Source organism: Mustela erminea, chromosome 9 (assembly GCF_009829155.1).
Source record: "Mustela erminea isolate mMusErm1 chromosome 9, mMusErm1.Pri, whole genome shotgun sequence".
Classification (NCBI taxonomy): domain Eukaryota; kingdom Metazoa; phylum Chordata; class Mammalia; order Carnivora; family Mustelidae; genus Mustela; species Mustela erminea.
This window is the reverse complement of record NC_045622.1, coordinates 100,748,886-100,765,509: the sequence shown is the minus strand read 5'-3', so window position 1 is coordinate 100,765,509 and position 16,624 is coordinate 100,748,886. Positions and strand designations below refer to the sequence as shown.

The following is a 16,624-nucleotide window of genomic DNA, read 5'->3' as shown; positions in this document are numbered from 1 at the left end:
GGACTCTGAAAAACAATCTGAGGGGTTTGAAGGGGCGGGGGGGGAGGTTGGGGGAACAAGGTGGTGGGTATTAGAGAGGGCACGGATTGCATGGAGCACTGGGTGTGGTGCAAAAACAATGAATACTGTTATGCTGAAAATAAATTAAAAAATTTCTAAAAACCAGATTTTTCTTTCTTTTTTTTTTTTTTAAGATTTATTTATTTATTTGACAGAGAGAGAGACAGTGAGAGAGGGAACACAAGCTAGGGGAGTGGGAGAGGGAGAAGCAGGCTTCCTGCTGAGCAGGGAACCTGATGCGGGACTGGATCTCAGAACCTGGGATCATGGCCTGAGCCAAAGGCAGACACTTAATGACTGAGCCACCCAGGCACCCCAAAACCAGACTTCTCATACAAATTTTCCTACATAGTGATTGTCTCTTTGGAAACCATTTGATTTCTTCTTCCTGAACTAATGAGATAAAAAATAGTATTTTCTGCATGGTGCTCCTTGCACAAATCATTCCCCATTTGATATTTTACTCATTACTATAATTGACATTGTTTGACATGTCAGGATAAGTGTCTTTTTTTTTTTTTTAGATTTTATTTATTTATTTGACAGACAGAGATCACCAGTAGGCAGAGAGGCAGACAGAGACAGAGAGAGAGAGGAGTAAGCAGGCCCCCCGCTGAGCAGAGAGCCCGATGTGGGGCTCCATCCCAGGACCCTGGGATCATGACCTGAGCTGAAGGCAGAGGCTTTAACCCACTGAGCCACCCAGGCATCCCAGGATAAGTGTCTTAAAAGAAGTTTATATAATGCATAGGGAATCACGTAAAATAATAATATGTTATTTTGGTGCAAATAGATGCTTAATTTTTTGTATAACTGTCATGGCATTTCCATTTTGCTGTCCAAAATTTGGCAGATCACTTGTTCTTACACACAAGACCTCTCCATTTCTTCTATGGCATCATATTCTTTTATATCAGTAACTGCTTTACTAATTGTGTGCATTATCCTTTCCACATCCTGTTATCAATGCAAGTAGAGAGTAGACTGATAAACACATCTAAGAATTGTATCTTAATAATATTAGAATGGTACTGATCCTTCAGTGAGAACAAGAATTCCCTTGCTTAGTCTTTCCCAAATGTCTGATGTAAGGATCTGAATATCACATTGGTGAGATTTTACAGTACTTTCAGTAAAAGTATTATTAAGTGACCTTTATTATCCTATAACACAAAAAGATGAAATGTGGAGACTAATCCCCATTTCAAATACACCTTGAGGGAGGTTTCGACAATGTAGTTGGACTCCTCTTTTTCTGGGAGCGAGTACTGAATCCAAAGAGATCGGGGGTGAATTGTCCAAGTTTACACGGTATCTATGCACAACTCCTAGACCTAGTACATGGACATCCTGTCTTCCAGTTCAACAATAATTCAATAATTGCCTGTTATAGACCTGCTTAGGATAAGCTATCATTTGTATAAAATATTATTTCTAAGTGCTAGTGATTTTTAATTATAAAAATAGTTTTTCCTTCTTGTAACAGATTACAACTGACCAATGGAAGATAAGAATCAGACAGAAGTGACGGAATTTCTTTTCTTGGGCCTCACAGATCACCTCCATCATCAGATCGTCCTCTTTGTCATGCTTCTCTTTGTCTATCTTGTCACCCTGGGGGGTAACGTAGGCATGATCATTCTCATATGGACTGATGCAAGACTCCACACTCCTATGTACTTTTTTCTCAGCCACTTGTCCTTTGTAGATATTTGTTCTTCTTCTTCCATTGCCCCCAAGATGCTGTGTGATATCTTTGCGGAGAAAAAACACATCTCTTTTGTGGGTTGTGCTGCACAGATGTGGTTCTTTGGTTTCTTTGTGGCAAGTGAATGTTTCCTCCTGGCTTCCATGGCATATGACCGGTACATGGCCATCTGTAAGCCCTTGCTGTACACACTCATCATGTCCCAGAGGGTCTGTGTGCAGCTGGTGGTAGGGCCTTACGCCATGGCTCTTATAAGCACAATGACCCACACAATTCTCACTTTTCGCTTACCCTTCTGTGGTCCAAATATCATCAATCACTTCTTCTGTGACATTTCTCCACTGCTGTCTCTAGCATGTGCAGACACATGGATCAATAAATTAGTGCTCTTCATCTTGGCTGGAGCAATTGGTGTGCTCAGTGGCCTGATCATCATGGTCTCCTATGTTTGCATCCTGGTGGCCATCTTGAAGATCCAGACTGCTGGAGGGAGGCAGAAAGCTTTCTCCACTTGCTCTTCTCACCTGGCAGTCGTCTCCATCCTGTATGGGACTCTTTTCTTTATCTATGTTCGGCCTGGCTCAACTTCCTCCCTGGATATCAATAAAGTGATTTCTCTATTTTATACTGTGGTAATCCCCATGTTGAACCCCCTCATTTATAGTCTGAGGAACAAGGAGGTGAAAAACGCATTCAGGAATAAGTTGGAAAGGAAAAATTCTCTAGTGGTCTTGGTAAAATAGAACTCTGTTGTGCTGTACCATAGATGTTGGTACAGACTGTACAGGAAAGCAATCACTGAAGTGGAAGTCAGAAAGTGCATGTGAGTCCGTGCTCTGCCAGCTCACAGATGATTTGAAAAGTGGAGTAGTTCTTAAATATTTTTCTGCAGTATCTTATAGTCTGTGACATGACGAGAGTTTCAAAATTATTAGAGATGGATTGAGAACATAAATGGGGAAATATGCTGGAAGAAAACTTAGATGAATATTTATGTAATCATGGATGTTTGAATACTATTTAATCCAGACAAGAAAACCAAAAGTTGTAATTGAAACTTCAAGGTAGCACAAACAATATTACAAGGGAAATAACAAAACAAGAGAAAATATTTGTACACATGTGCCAAACAATGGGATAATACCCCCATTATTCAAAGAGCAGTCTAAAATTCAGAATGAAAAAGAAAAACAATAGGGTACCTGGGGTGGCTCAGTCAGTTAAGTGTCTGCCTTTGGCTTAGGTCATGGTTGCAGGGTCCTGGGATCAGGCCCCCCACTGGGCTCCCTGCTCAGTGGGGGACCTGCTTCTCCCCTTTCCTCTCCTTTTGTGGCTCCCCTTGCTTATGCCCTCTTTCTCAAATAAATAAATGAAATCTTAAAAAAAAAGAAAGACAACAAATAAGTGAGCAAACAAGTAAATAGGCAAATTACAAAATAATGCAAATTGCCAAACATGTAAAGAAAACGTGCTGAATGTCATTCCTGGTCAAGTAAATGAAAAGGTATTAAAATGTCAATGTAGTGTCTTTCAATATAGATGACATATTGTTAGTTTTCCCTGATGATGAAGGTACTATTTGGCCATGTATCATCTTATTTCCTGCTGATAGTATGAATAATCGATTTCCACAAAGAATTTGGTAGTTTCCCTATAAAATGGTAAATTAATATGGTATTTGACCCCAAAAATCCCTCCTTTAGAAATCTAGTTGACAGAAACATACATACCAATGAATAAGATTACACATATTTTAGCATCATGTATGGCAAGGAAGAATAAAAGAATATATTTGACTATCCAACACTATAATAAAAGCACATTTTTTCTCCTGTGAAATGTACATACAGTAAATGAAATGACTGGATTACACAATCATGGATTGACCTGTAGAAAATTATTGTATGCAGTTACTGTTAGGTAAAACAAAAACAAAAACAAGAACAAAACAAAAGAAACCAAGTTGAAGATCAGTGTGCTTCTATGATCATTAAGAAAAATGGCAAAACCTAGGTAATGAATAAAATGTGTATGTACATGAAGGTATAAATGAACATAGAGAGAACTTATAAAGGATGCATAACAAGCTGTTGACATTATCACTTCAAGGTGAGTTGCATAGACGTAGGAAAGGAGAGGTTGCATTCAAACACATTTGAACTATAGCCTCTGATGTTAGTTGGGATCCATTTGGATGGACCGTGTTCATCATATGATAGATGCTGCCTTGCTCATCTCACTTTATTTATTGGAGAATCTGATGGAACTCAGGACATTAGGGCAGGCCTGGGTACATGCTCACATGGTGCCACTTGTGCAAGTGTTCTCTCTTTATTAGGTTCCACAAATAGACCAGGAGTTCTTTTTCAAAAGCCATAGCGTTCTTTTTTCTTTTTAACTTTATTTTATTTTTCAGTGTTCCAAGATTCATTGCTTATGCACCACACCCATTGCTCCATACAATACATGCCCTCCTTAATACCAACCACCAGGCTCACCTAACCTCCCCTCACCAAACCTTCAGTTTGTTTCTCAAAGTGCACAGTATCTCATGGTTCATCTCCCCCTCCAATTCCTCCCAACTCACTTCTCCTCTCCTTCTCCCAATGTCTTCAGTGTTATTCCTTAATAACACAAGTAAATGAAATTTACTCCACAAGTAAGTGAAACTACATGATAATTGTTTCTCTCTGCTTGACTTACTTCACTCAGCATAATCTCCTCCAGTCCCATCCATGCTTATACAAAAGTTGGGTATTCGGGGCACCTGGGTGGCTCAGTGGGTTAAAGCCTATGCCTTCGGCTCAGGTCATGATCCCAGGGTCCTGGGATCCAGCCGCACATCTGGCTCTCTGCTCAGCGGGGAGCCTGCTTCCTCCTCTGTCTATCTCTCTCTGCCTGCTCTCTGTCTACTTGTGATCTCTGTTGAATAAATAGGTAAAATCTTTAAAAAAAAAAAGTTGGGTATTCATCATTTCTGATGGAGGCATAGTACTCCATTGTATATATGGACCATATCTTCTTTGTCCATTTGTCTTTTGAAGGGCATCTTGGCTTTTTCCACAGTTTGGAGATAACATTCTTATTTCCTGTGAGATGGAATGCCTCATGAAGCTCAGGACCTGCATTTTCCCCCCACTGAGGCTTGTAATAAACTCCATGTTGCTTCTTTCCCTAGGAATACATCTTTTATCATAGAGTCTGTTGTAACCTGTGGTCCAAGGGGCAGGGCTGCTTCTACTATACCTGGACCTGCTGTGGAGCCTTTCTTGCTCTGCATCCCACTTTTCTGAGAAGTCAGATATAATTCTTACCTTTTTTCCTCTGTAGGAGTCATGTCATTTTGACTCTGCCTTCTTTCAAGCTTTTTTCTTTATTTTTAACTTTCCATACTTTGAAAATTATATGCCTGGGTATGCTTTTTTGCTGGCCTTCATTCTGTTTGGTGTTCTTTGAGCTCCCTGGATCTATGGTTTGGTGTCTATTATTAACTTGAGGAAAACAGTCATTGTTTCAAATATTTCTTCTATTCCTTTCTTTCTTCTTCTGATATTCCCATGATAAATATGGGATTATATTACACTTTTTGTAGTTGTTGCCACATAGACCTCACTTAGATATTTGTCCCTGATTCTGTTTGTTTGTTTGTTTTTCCTTTTCAGTTTTTGAAGTTTCTATTGTTATATCTTCAGGCTCATTGATTTTCTCCTCAGCCGTGTCTGGTCTGTTAATGAGCCCATCAAAGGCATTCTTCATTTTTGTTACAGTGTTTTTGATCTCCAGCATTTTAATCATTGCTGATTTAAATTCTTGGTCTGATATCCCTACATCTTTACCATGTCTGATTCTAATGCTTGCTCTGTCTCTTCGGATCATGTTTTTGCCTTTCCATATCTGCCTTTTATGATTTTTTTTTTTTTTTTGCCTTTTATGTTTTTCCCGATAGTCAAACACAATGTTCTAGGCAACAGAGGCTGCTTCAAACAGTCCTTTTAGCAAGGTGGTCATAAGGTGTGGAGGGAAAGAAGCATTCTGTAGTCCTCTGATAGGTCTCAGGCTTTTGGTGGAACTATGCCTCCGGACTAAGAGCTTCAAAAGTGTTTCTCAGTGTTTTTCTCCCTTGTAAGTTGGGACAGGATGACCATAGTGGACTGGAGTGGTTATTTCCTTTCTCCAGGTGGAAGGCTAGAGGAGGCTAGTTTGGCCGTTTCTCTTCCCCCAGATTCATCAGGCTCTAAGAGGACCCCAGCTGGGGATTGCATGTTTAACTAGTTTCTCCTGAGGGCAGGCTTTATTAAGAAGCACAGAACACTCTGAGAGATTTCAGAATGCTTCAAGGGAAGGAAAAATGAAACAAGTTGGGACTGGGGGAGAGAAAAACCATAAGAGACTCTTAATCTCAGGAAACAAACTGAAGGTTGCTCGGCAGGGGGAGGGAGAGTGTGGCTGGGTTATGGACTTTGGGGAAGGTATGTATTATGGGGAGTGCTGTGAATTGTGTAAGACTGATGATTCACAGACCTGTACCCCTGAAACAAATAATACTTTAGATGTTACTTAAAAAAAAAAAAAAAAAAAAGGAATATTTCTTCTTCCCTGATGTCCCCTGACGGGAGCACCAGGAGATTTTCCTCTTACATTTACATTTACATTTACTGTGGGGACCTGGTCGAACTCCTGGAGGTAAAACTCATTCTATTGTTTTGTTCATTTTTTCTTATCAGGGCACTGGTTCCCATGGCCATTTCCTCTTGTGAGTAAACTGTGACACTGCCTTCACTTCTCCATCTCTCCAGTCTTGGGGTCAGTGGTTTGCTCTGTGTCCCCACTCTCTTACAAATCCAAGAAGAGTTATTGATTCTTCAGTATCTTTAGCTTTTTACTTATTAGGACAGATTAGTGACTTCCAAGATCCTTATCTGTAGAGCTAAGAACCTGAAGTCCCTTCATGACTTTTGCAATAATGTTCTCTCTGGTTGAGATCTCTCATCTTCCAGTATGTGCCTGGGGAACTCACACCTTTCTGCCATGGCTTGAAGCTCATTTTCTCTGTGATTTACCTTAACTTATTGATGACTAACTGAATCTGTTACCATCCCTACCCCACCAGGAAACTTAGATTCCCTTTACTCTGATCTAACCTTTTCTGTTATCTATAACATTATCACCTTCCAACCTATAATATGTCTAAATTGATATTTAAATTTATTGTGTATTATCTTCCCTCATTAAAGTGAAAGTTCTATATATGCATGGTATTTTATTAACCTGATACATCTCAACCACTCTTTGGGCATAGTGTATGCTTGATACTTATTCAGATGGTGTGACCTTCAAGTATGATAAAAAAGTCTGACTCATGTGATGGGTGGGTAATCTCACTATTTGGTCATTACACAATCTTAAGCTATTCTTTTGATGATTTGCATTCTTGATGTTTCAGAGTCTAGTATAAATGAGTGCTAGTCTTTCTGTCTTCAGATAATTGGAAGGTCTTAGAACACTTTAATTCCATTCAACCTACTCTTGATTTGAATGTTTATTGTTATCATTTATATCAATTTTCTATGAAAGATATTATTATAAGTTTCTATTAGTTACTATCTCTGTAGTCACTCACATCTCTATTTTTCCATTGAAATACATGTCTCTCCATAACCCTGAGATTCCATAAGATGTAATACTCCTTCTGACTAATGAACTGATTTGTATTATCTTTACTCAGGGAATTTTTTCTCTGAAAAGATTCTCTTAGATTTTGCTTGTTTGGATATACATCTATTTCACCTTCATACATAGTTTTACTTGGTGCAGAATTCTCTGTTAGATGCTACTTTTTTCAGAACTTTAAAGTTATTTTATTTTCCTCTATTTCTTTTATTTGTGTAAATAACTTGGGTATCAGTCTCATTGCTCCTTCAAAATAATCTTTCCTTTCCTTTTTTTTTTTTAGAATGAGTTTTAGATCTTCTTTTTCCTTTAGTTCTTGATAGTTTGAATACAATGTTCCTAGGTATTTTTCTGTTTAGGTGTATGAAACTTAGTATTTTGCTTATGTGGAATTTTTTAGGTCCTCTGGTTCCTAACTACATGTAGATTAGAACTTCTGTGGAATTTAGTCTTTAGAGTTGTCTTGTGGGGCATCACCTGACATGAATGATTCCAAAGCTAATAATATAGCATATTTCACTGATAACCAGAAATATTTGATCCCAAGAGTATGTTACTTCTATAAAACTGTGCCTGCAAGTGATCTCTCAGAATCTTTTCCCCAACTGAGAAACTTCCCCATTCTGAACAAAACTGGACCAAGGTATTTCTAAGTTGTGTGTAATTAGTTTTTTGTTACATCTTTGATTTTTCCACATTTATTTCCAGTCTCTTAAAACAACTTGTATCAACTTTCAGGGATAGTTTTTTAATTGTGAGTTTCTGTCTCTTAGTACCCAGGGTTTCTTGTTCAATAGAATGCTGTTTTATTTTTCAAAGATGATTGCAAGATGACCAGATTTGCTCTTCAGAATCCTCCCTTAAGATAAAATCCAATTGTGAGGTATTATTGGCTCAAAATCTAATGTTTATGACACTTTAACTTCTTCTTTATGGATGTAGATGCTTGAGGTTCAGGATTCTTCAGGGATTAGGTGCCAAGTGACTCAAAACTTTCAAGAAAAATATTTCTGATGTTAGTCTTCATCATTTTGTGTAATAAACTTCTATATCTTGAATTATTACCTTAAAATCTGTTAGTATGAAAGATGTGAGTATTAGTCAGTTAGTTAATATTAGACTTTTCCTAAAATTATATTTCTTATTTTCCTTCTATAGCCTGATTTTGATAGATTATATTACTATCCTTAACATTCCTAATGGTAAATTTTCTATGTCTTAAGATATTTCTACATATAAAATGCAGCATTTATCACATTTAATCTGTATTTAATAACTCTCTACATTGAAAGGAAGAGATTTGAGGGCTAAGAGAAACTGTAAAACTGTCTTCTTTCATTTCAAGTTTGTTTTGATTATATTATTATTTTAATATTAGCCATATCAATATGATTATTGATTATATTTCTATTTTATGTTACCATTTCCTTTAATTCTCACAGTTTTCCAGTCCTGGCTCCATCTATAATACTATTCACCATAATGAATGTAAAGTGGAATGAAATTATGGAGTGTTTTGAGAACCATTTGAAAAATTTCCTCTTTAAGTAAGAAGAAGAAAAAAAGTCTACATAATGTTTATGAGAATTTTATAGTTTTCCCCTTAAGACATATTGTGTACTTTTATTCCACAGATACAGATTTTCTTGTTTTAGAAAGATTTTTTTACATATGATGTCTATCTTCTTCAGAGATACCAATTATTTGTATGTTAGATCTTCTTTTCTGCCTTATCATTTTCTCCCTGAACATTTTGAAGTTGCAGCTTATTTTTGTCTTTTTAAAGACTTTATTTATTAGAGAGCGAAAGAGAGCAGATCAGTGGAATGGGGAGGAGTAAAGGGAGAAGTAGACTCCCTGCTGAGTGTGGAGCCCAGTTGGGACTTGATCCTACCCCTTAAGATCATGACCTGAGGCAAAGTCAGATGCTTAATGGACTGAGCCACCCAGGAGCCCTGCAGCTAATTTTAAACTTTACTTTTTAAATTTTCTCAAGTTTTCCAGGGTTATTTTAGTAGCGTCTATATTGCCTATTGCCTTCTTGTTTGTTTGTTTCATGTCCTGACAATTCTCATACAATTTTCTTTCCTCAGCTCAGCCAACTTACTTCACATTATCTAATATAATTTTATTTCATTTTTCAACCTTGCTATTCATCAAATTGACATTTTTATTTAAAAAATGTAAGAAAAGAGAATTTTCCTATAACTGTCTGTTAATAAAATGAGTTTTTAAGGGTGCCTGGGTGGCTCAGTGGGTTAAAGCCTCTGCCTTTAGCTCAAGTCATGATCCCAGGGTCCTGAGATCAAGCCTCACATCAGGCTCTCTGCTTAGCAGGGAGCCTGCTTCCCCACCCACCCTGCTTCTCTGCCTACTTGTGATCTCTGTCTGTCAAATAAATAAATAAAATCTAAAAAAACTTTAAAAAAATAAAAATAAAAAAATGATTTTTAAATTATTTTCCATATTACCTTTTCCTTTTCAGAGCTGATGAAGTGTCTTTTTCATTTTACATTGTTGGTTTTTATTGTTTTTAGTGTGTTTTGAGAATAACAGGTAGACTTACTTTTACTTGCCATCAGATGAAAAGTATATAACATAGTTTAATTGCTAAATATAAACCATTATGGATTATTGGTTTGGAGCATTTATTTTCCACTAATTCATCAGTTAGGCAAAATCAGTTATTGACAATGTACTGAGATAGACAATTAACTGGGATTAAAAATAAGCTCCAGTGAAATGTTATAGGGGTTAAATAGAAAAAGATATCAGGTTCTTCCCATCAGATAAACAATAAGGTTTCAGAGAAGGTGGGGATTTCAATACTTTAATCTGTTTCATCAGACTCTACACTTGCTTCTTTCTTGAATGTAAACCTTCCATCTCAAACATCTTCCTTGCTTCTGCTCCTGTTGATCTCATTAACACTGCCCTGTAATACCTTTCCTTTAACTTCAGTCTACCTAAATTTTATCTTTCTAGAGTAATTCCTTCCTCTATTCCATTTGAGTATTTTCTCCTCTATTCTATTTTTACAGTGATCTGTCCTTTCTTTGGAGTCCACAGATTGTGTTTTATTTTGCCTAGAGATAAAAACAAAAACAAAAACAAAAACAAAATACTCTTCTGTTTTATTTCAGTACTAGGTATAATGTCCCTAACTATGCTATACATCCCTAACAATAATACATAACATTAATGAGCACTATTTCTGTGCTGGACACTCATTAAGTAGTTTAAATTTATCACTTCATTAAGTCCTTCCAAGATCTTTGCAAACTAGACATCGTTATCTTCTTTAGTTTAAAAATTGAGAGCATGAGGCACAGAGAGACTTAAAAATATGCTTAAAGTGACACAAGTAATAAAGTAGTGGAATTGAGATTACCACCAGGGGACGTGTCTCCAGAATCCAGGCAGCAAACTACTTCCTCCAAACTGGTCCTGTGTGCTCAATGCATCACACCCCACTGATAGAAATGAGAGCTCCTTTTGGCATGAAGGATGCCAAAGCAGGGGGACAATCCCCTTTATTTTCTTAGGAATCCTCTTGTTGAGAAATGACACAGTTATAAAATAATACTTAGTGCAAGTGCTACTAAGATTACATTAATTTTGTCCCTTTAGATGTAAACGCTTGAGATTTTAGTTCTTTGGGGACCTCGCTCTAAACTGTTGAAAACTCCTGGGAAAGCATCCCTCATTCTGTGCAATATGTGTATTCATGTGCAGGTCAAACAGCATCTCTTCAGTTGCAGGCTCTTCAAGATGGAGATCTGGTTTCTTCAGCATGTGTTTAGAAAGTCCTGCCTCTTAGAAGAGGTTACCACTGTGAAGGAAGTTGAGTATTCCTTTCTTCTAGAAAATGATCATTTCCTTTGAAGCAGTTAAAGGAGCTAGATGAAGGATATCCTTAAAGAAGTGAGTGCAGTGCATATTGGAAAACATGAAGTTTTTGAAATTTGGTGGAAAAATAACCTTCCTAGCTCAGGCTCTCTAAAGAGAGTAGACTTTGGCATTTTGCTCATATCTTTCTGGGACAAAACAACTGGTTTGTTGTGACTTTTTAAAACTGAATTTCCTATTTGTTTCTTTACAGTATCGAGATGAGACAATGTCCATGAGGATTTCTAAGATCACAGAATGTAAGTGTGAAAGAGGTTTGGGATCATCCTCCCTGATTTTTAGAGACTCAAAATAACTTATTAAAATAAATAAGTAGGAAATGAGGGAAAGAAAGAAGGAAAGAAGGAAAAACGATTGAATCAAAATGAGGAGTCATGTGAGTGTACCACCCTGACACACCCCACATCTATATTGTTATATTCAAATTGCCACAAAGAAAACATTTCTGCTCTGGGTCATGCTCCTAACATAACCTCAGAATTGCCTTTTTGACCGCTGAAAATACATTCATATAGCATTAAGCAAATAATCATGATAATGATAATATTATCATAAATTGAATAGATACAGTCACTACTAATATCATATATCAAGTTCCACATGTAATTATAATTTCGGAGTAGCATACTGGTCTTATTTTCTTCTGAAGAGGACACTAACTGAAGTGACAATACATGTTATTTAAAACCAGATTTTTTTCATATAAGTTATCCTACATAGTGATCTTTCCTAGGAATTTTGAACAACTTGATTTTTCTTCCTTTACTAATGAATCAGAAACCAACATTTTCTTGAGGGTATTCCTTGCATAAAGTATGATGTATCTGATATTTTACAGACATAATTACAATTACAGTTTTAATGAAAATATTGTCATTGCATGACAGAATTCAAGGTAAATAACTCAAAAAACACTTTCTAGAATATATGGGAAATCACATAAAACAATTCTATGTTATTTAGGTGCAACAGAGGCTTAATTTTCTATACAATTTCCAGGACAAGTTGCTGTCCAACATTTGCCAGCTCACTTGATCTTAAAGACAAGACCTCTCCATTTCTTCCATGACACCATATTTCTGTATATAAATCAAATATTTGTCAATTGTGTGTATTATCATTTCAACATCTTGCTATATGTGGGAGTAGGGAATAAACTGATAAGCACATCTGTGAATTGTGTCTTAATAATATTAGAATGGTACTGATCCTTCAGTGAGAACAGGAACTCCCTTGCTTAGTCTTTCCCAAATGTCTGATGTAAGGATCTGAATATCACATTGGTGAGATTTTACAGTACTTTCAGTAAAAGTATTATTAAGTGACCTTTATTATCCTATAACACAAAAAGATGAAATGTGGAGACTAATCCCCATTTCAAATACACCTTGAGGGAGGTTTCGACAATGTAGTTGGACTCCTCTTTTTCTGGGAACGAGTACTGAATCCAAAGAGATCGGGAGTGAATTGTCCAAGTTTACACAGTATCTATGCACAACTCCTAGACCTAGTACATGGACATCCTGTCCTCCAGTTCAACAATAATTCAATAATTGCCTGTTATAGACCTGCTTAGGATAAGCTATCATTTGTATAAAACATTATTTCTAAGTGCTAGTGATTGATTTTTTAAATTATAAAAATAGTTTTTCCTTCTTGTAACAGATTACAACTGACCAATGGAAGATAAGAATCAGACAGAAGTGACGGAATTTCTTTTCTTGGGCCTCACAGATCACCTCCATCATCAGATCGTCCTCTTTGTCATGCTTCTCTTTGTCTATCTTGTCACCCTGGGGGGTAACGTAGGCATGATCATTCTCATATGGACTGACGCAAGACTCCACACTCCTATGTACTTTTTTCTCAGCCACTTGTCCTTTGTAGATATTTGTTCTTCTTCCATTGCCCCCAAGATGCTGTGTGATATCTTTGTGGAGAAAAAACACATCTCTTTTGTGGGTTGTGCTGCACAGATGTGGTTCTCTGGTTTCTTTGTGGCAAGTGAATGTTTCCTCCTGGCTTCCATGGCATATGACCGGTACATGGCCATCTGTAAGCCCTTGCTGTACACACTCATCATGTCCCAGAGGGTCTGTGTGCAGCTGATGGTAGGGCCTTACGCCATGGCTCTTATAAGCACAATGACCCACACAATTCTCACTTTTTGCTTACCCTTCTGTGGTCCAAATATCATCAATCACTTCTTCTGTGACATTTCTCCACTGCTGTCTCTAGCATGTGCAGACACATGGATCAATAAATCAGTGCTCTTCATCTTGGCTGGAGCTATAGTCATACTCAGTGGCCTGATCATCATGGTCTCCTATGTTTGCATCCTGGTGGCCATCTTGAAGATCCAGACTGCTGGAGGGAGGCAGAAAGCTTTCTCCACTTGCTCTTCTCACCTGGCAGTTGTCTCCATCCTGTATGGGACTCTTTTCTTTATCTATGTTCTGCCTGGCTCAACTTCCTCCCTGGATATCAATAAAGTGATTTCTCTATTTTATACTGTGGTAATCCCCATGTTGAACCCCCTCATTTATAGTCTGAGGAACAAGGAGGTGAAAAATGCATTCAGGAATAAGTTGGAAAGGAAAAATTCTCTAGTGGTCTTGGTAAAATAGAACTGTGTTGTGTTGTACCGTAGATGTTGGTACAGACTGTACAAGAAAGCAATCACTGAAGTGGAAGTCAGAAAGTGCATGTGAGTCCGTGCTCTTCCAGCTCACAGATGATTTGAAAAGTGGAGTAGTTCCTAAATATTTTTCCATCCCATCTTGTTTGTGACATGACAAGAGTTTCATAATAATATAGAGATTTATTGAGAATATAAATGTGAAATTATACTGGAAGAAAACTTAGGTGACCATTTGTGCAGTCATGGATGTTTGAATACTATTTAATCCAGACAAGAAAACCAAAACTTGTAATAAAAAATTCAGGGTACCACAAATAATATTACAAGGGAAATAATAAAACAAGAGAAATTGTTTGCGCACATGTTCCAAACAATGAAGTTGTATCTCTGATAATGAAGGAACAGTCTAAAATTCAAAGGGGGGCGCCTGGGTGGCTCAGAGGGTTAAGCCTCTGCCTTCGGCTCAGGTCATGATCTCAGGGTCCTGGGATCGAGTCCCACATCGGGCTCTCTGCTCAGCAGGGAGCCTGCTTCCTCCTCTCTCTCTCTCTGCCTGCCTCTCTACCTGCTTGTGATCTCTGTCTGTCAAATAAATAAATAAAATCTTTAAAAAAAATAAAATTCAAAGAAAAATATAATAGATAAAAGGGTAAACTAATGAATAAGCAATTCACAGAAATGGGTATCCACATAACAAGATTGTGTGAGAAAAAAAAGTTCACTATCATGACGTCAAGAAAATGAAAGGAAAATAAAGGCCAATTGCAGTGCCTTTCAATATAGAGAGAACATTGTTAGTTTCCTGTGAAGATGAAGTTCCTATATGGCTGTGTCCACTCTTACTTCCTGTTAATAGTGTGAATACTCCATTTCACAAAGAACCTGGTAGTTCCCATATAAAATGATAAATTTTTATGGCATCTGACCTAGAAATCCCTCCTTTAGAAATCTTTAGCTGACCGAAATATAAATGCCAATGAATAAGATTACACATATTTCAGCACTTTGTATGGAAAGTAAAATAAAATAAATGGTCTGTATATCCACCATTATAAGAAAAGTCAATTTTGTGTGTGTGGATGTGAAATGCACAGTAAATGAAAAGACCAGGTAATCGTGGACTGACCTGGAGATTGTATGCAGTCACTGTTAGGTGAAAAAAAAAAAAATCAAGTGGAAGACCAAAGTGTAGCTCTGATCAAGAACAAGGGCCGATGCCAGATAATAAAATGTGCATGTGCGTGCAGGTGCAAGTGAACACTGGAAGGACCTTATAAAGGATGCACAACAAGTTTAGATGTTGATTACTTCAACAGGAGTGACGTTGAAGTGAGAAAGGGGAGGTTTTATTCATGCACATTTGAGCTGTTGCTTGATCGCCCCCCTGCTTTACTTGGGATCCATTTAAATGGAACTCCATTTCTATCTTATGGTTTTTGCTTGGCCCATTTACTTTATTTATTGAAGGCTTTGATTGGACCCAGTGCATTAGGGCAGGACTGGATACATGCTCATGTGGTGCTTCCTGGGCAAGAGTTTCTTCTTTATTAGGCCCCACAAACAGACGAGGAGCTCTTTCTCAAAAAATGTAACCTCCTTTGTTACGGATGGTGTAGAATATCTCCTGAAGCCCAGGACCTGAATCTTTCCCCTACTGAGGCTGGTATAATAAGCTTCAGGTTGCTTCTTTCCCCAGGATCACAGCTTTCCTTATAGATCCTGCTCTATCATGTAGTCAAGTGGCAGGGCTGCTTGCACTGTGCTTGGACCTGCTGGGGAGACTCTCCTGTTCTGCATGCCACTTAATGCCTGTGGGCCTTCTGTGCCATATGGTCTCTGGACTGGAGAACTCTTCCTAGCTGTGGATTATGTTTCCTCCAAAACTCACAGAGGCCTACTAGGACTCTGATTCTTTCTTTTTTTTTTAAATTTTTAATTTTTTATAAACATATGTTTTTATCCCCAGGGGTACAGGTCTGTGAATCACCAGGTTTACACACTTCACAGCACTCACCAAAGCACATACCCTCCCCAGTGTCCATAATCCCACCCCCTTCTCCCAAAACCCCTCCCCCCAGCAACCCTCAGTTTGTTTTGTGAGATTAAGAGTCACTTATGGTTTGTCTCCCTCCCAATCCCATCTTGTTTCATTTATTCTTCTCCTACCCACTTAAGCCCCCATGTTGCATCACCACTTCCTCATATCAGGGAGATCATATGATAGTTGTCTTTCTCTGCTTGACTTATTTCGCTAAGCATGATACGCTCTAGTTCCATCCATGTTGTCGCAAATGGCAAGATTTCATTTCTTTTGATGGCTGCATAGTATTCCATTGTGTATATATACCACATCTTCTTGATCCATTCATCTGTTGATGGACATCTAGGTTCTTTCCATAGTTTGGCTATTGTGGACATTGCTGCTATAAACACTCGGGTGCACGTGCCCCTTTGGATCACTACGTTTGTATCTTTAGGGTAAATACCCAATAGTGCAATTGCTGGGTCATAGGGCAGTTCTATTTTCAACATTTTGAGGAACCTGATGGCCAACAGACACATGAAAAAGTGCTCCATATCACTCGGCATCAGGGAAGGACTCTGATTCTTTCTTAATGAAATTTACTTTGGATGGG

General features: G+C 37.7%; 2 protein-coding genes across 2 annotated transcripts; both read left to right on the top strand.

Moving 5' to 3' along the window:
* Positions 1–1,560: 1,560 nt before the first annotated feature.
* LOC116599951 (olfactory receptor 5G3-like) lies at positions 1,561–2,511 on the top strand. Its single transcript, XM_032359888.1, has one exon. It carries the CDS (start codon positions 1,561–1,563, stop codon positions 2,509–2,511), a length of 951 nt encoding a protein of 316 aa, XP_032215779.1.
* A 10,515-nt stretch (positions 2,512–13,026) lies between these two features.
* On the top strand, positions 13,027–13,974 carry LOC116599950 (olfactory receptor 5G3-like). The gene has a single exon (XM_032359886.1). It carries the CDS (start codon positions 13,027–13,029, stop codon positions 13,972–13,974), a length of 948 nt encoding a protein of 315 aa, XP_032215777.1.
* Positions 13,975–16,624: the final 2,650 nt, after the last annotated feature.

What these genes read in the sequence shown, in the direction of transcription:
- LOC116599951 (XM_032359888.1), top strand. Translation starts at nt 1,561, where the DNA reads ATGGAAGATAAGAATCAGACAGAAGTGACGGAATTTCTTTTCTTGGGC.
- LOC116599950 (XM_032359886.1), top strand. Translation starts at nt 13,027, where the DNA reads ATGGAAGATAAGAATCAGACAGAAGTGACGGAATTTCTTTTCTTGGGC.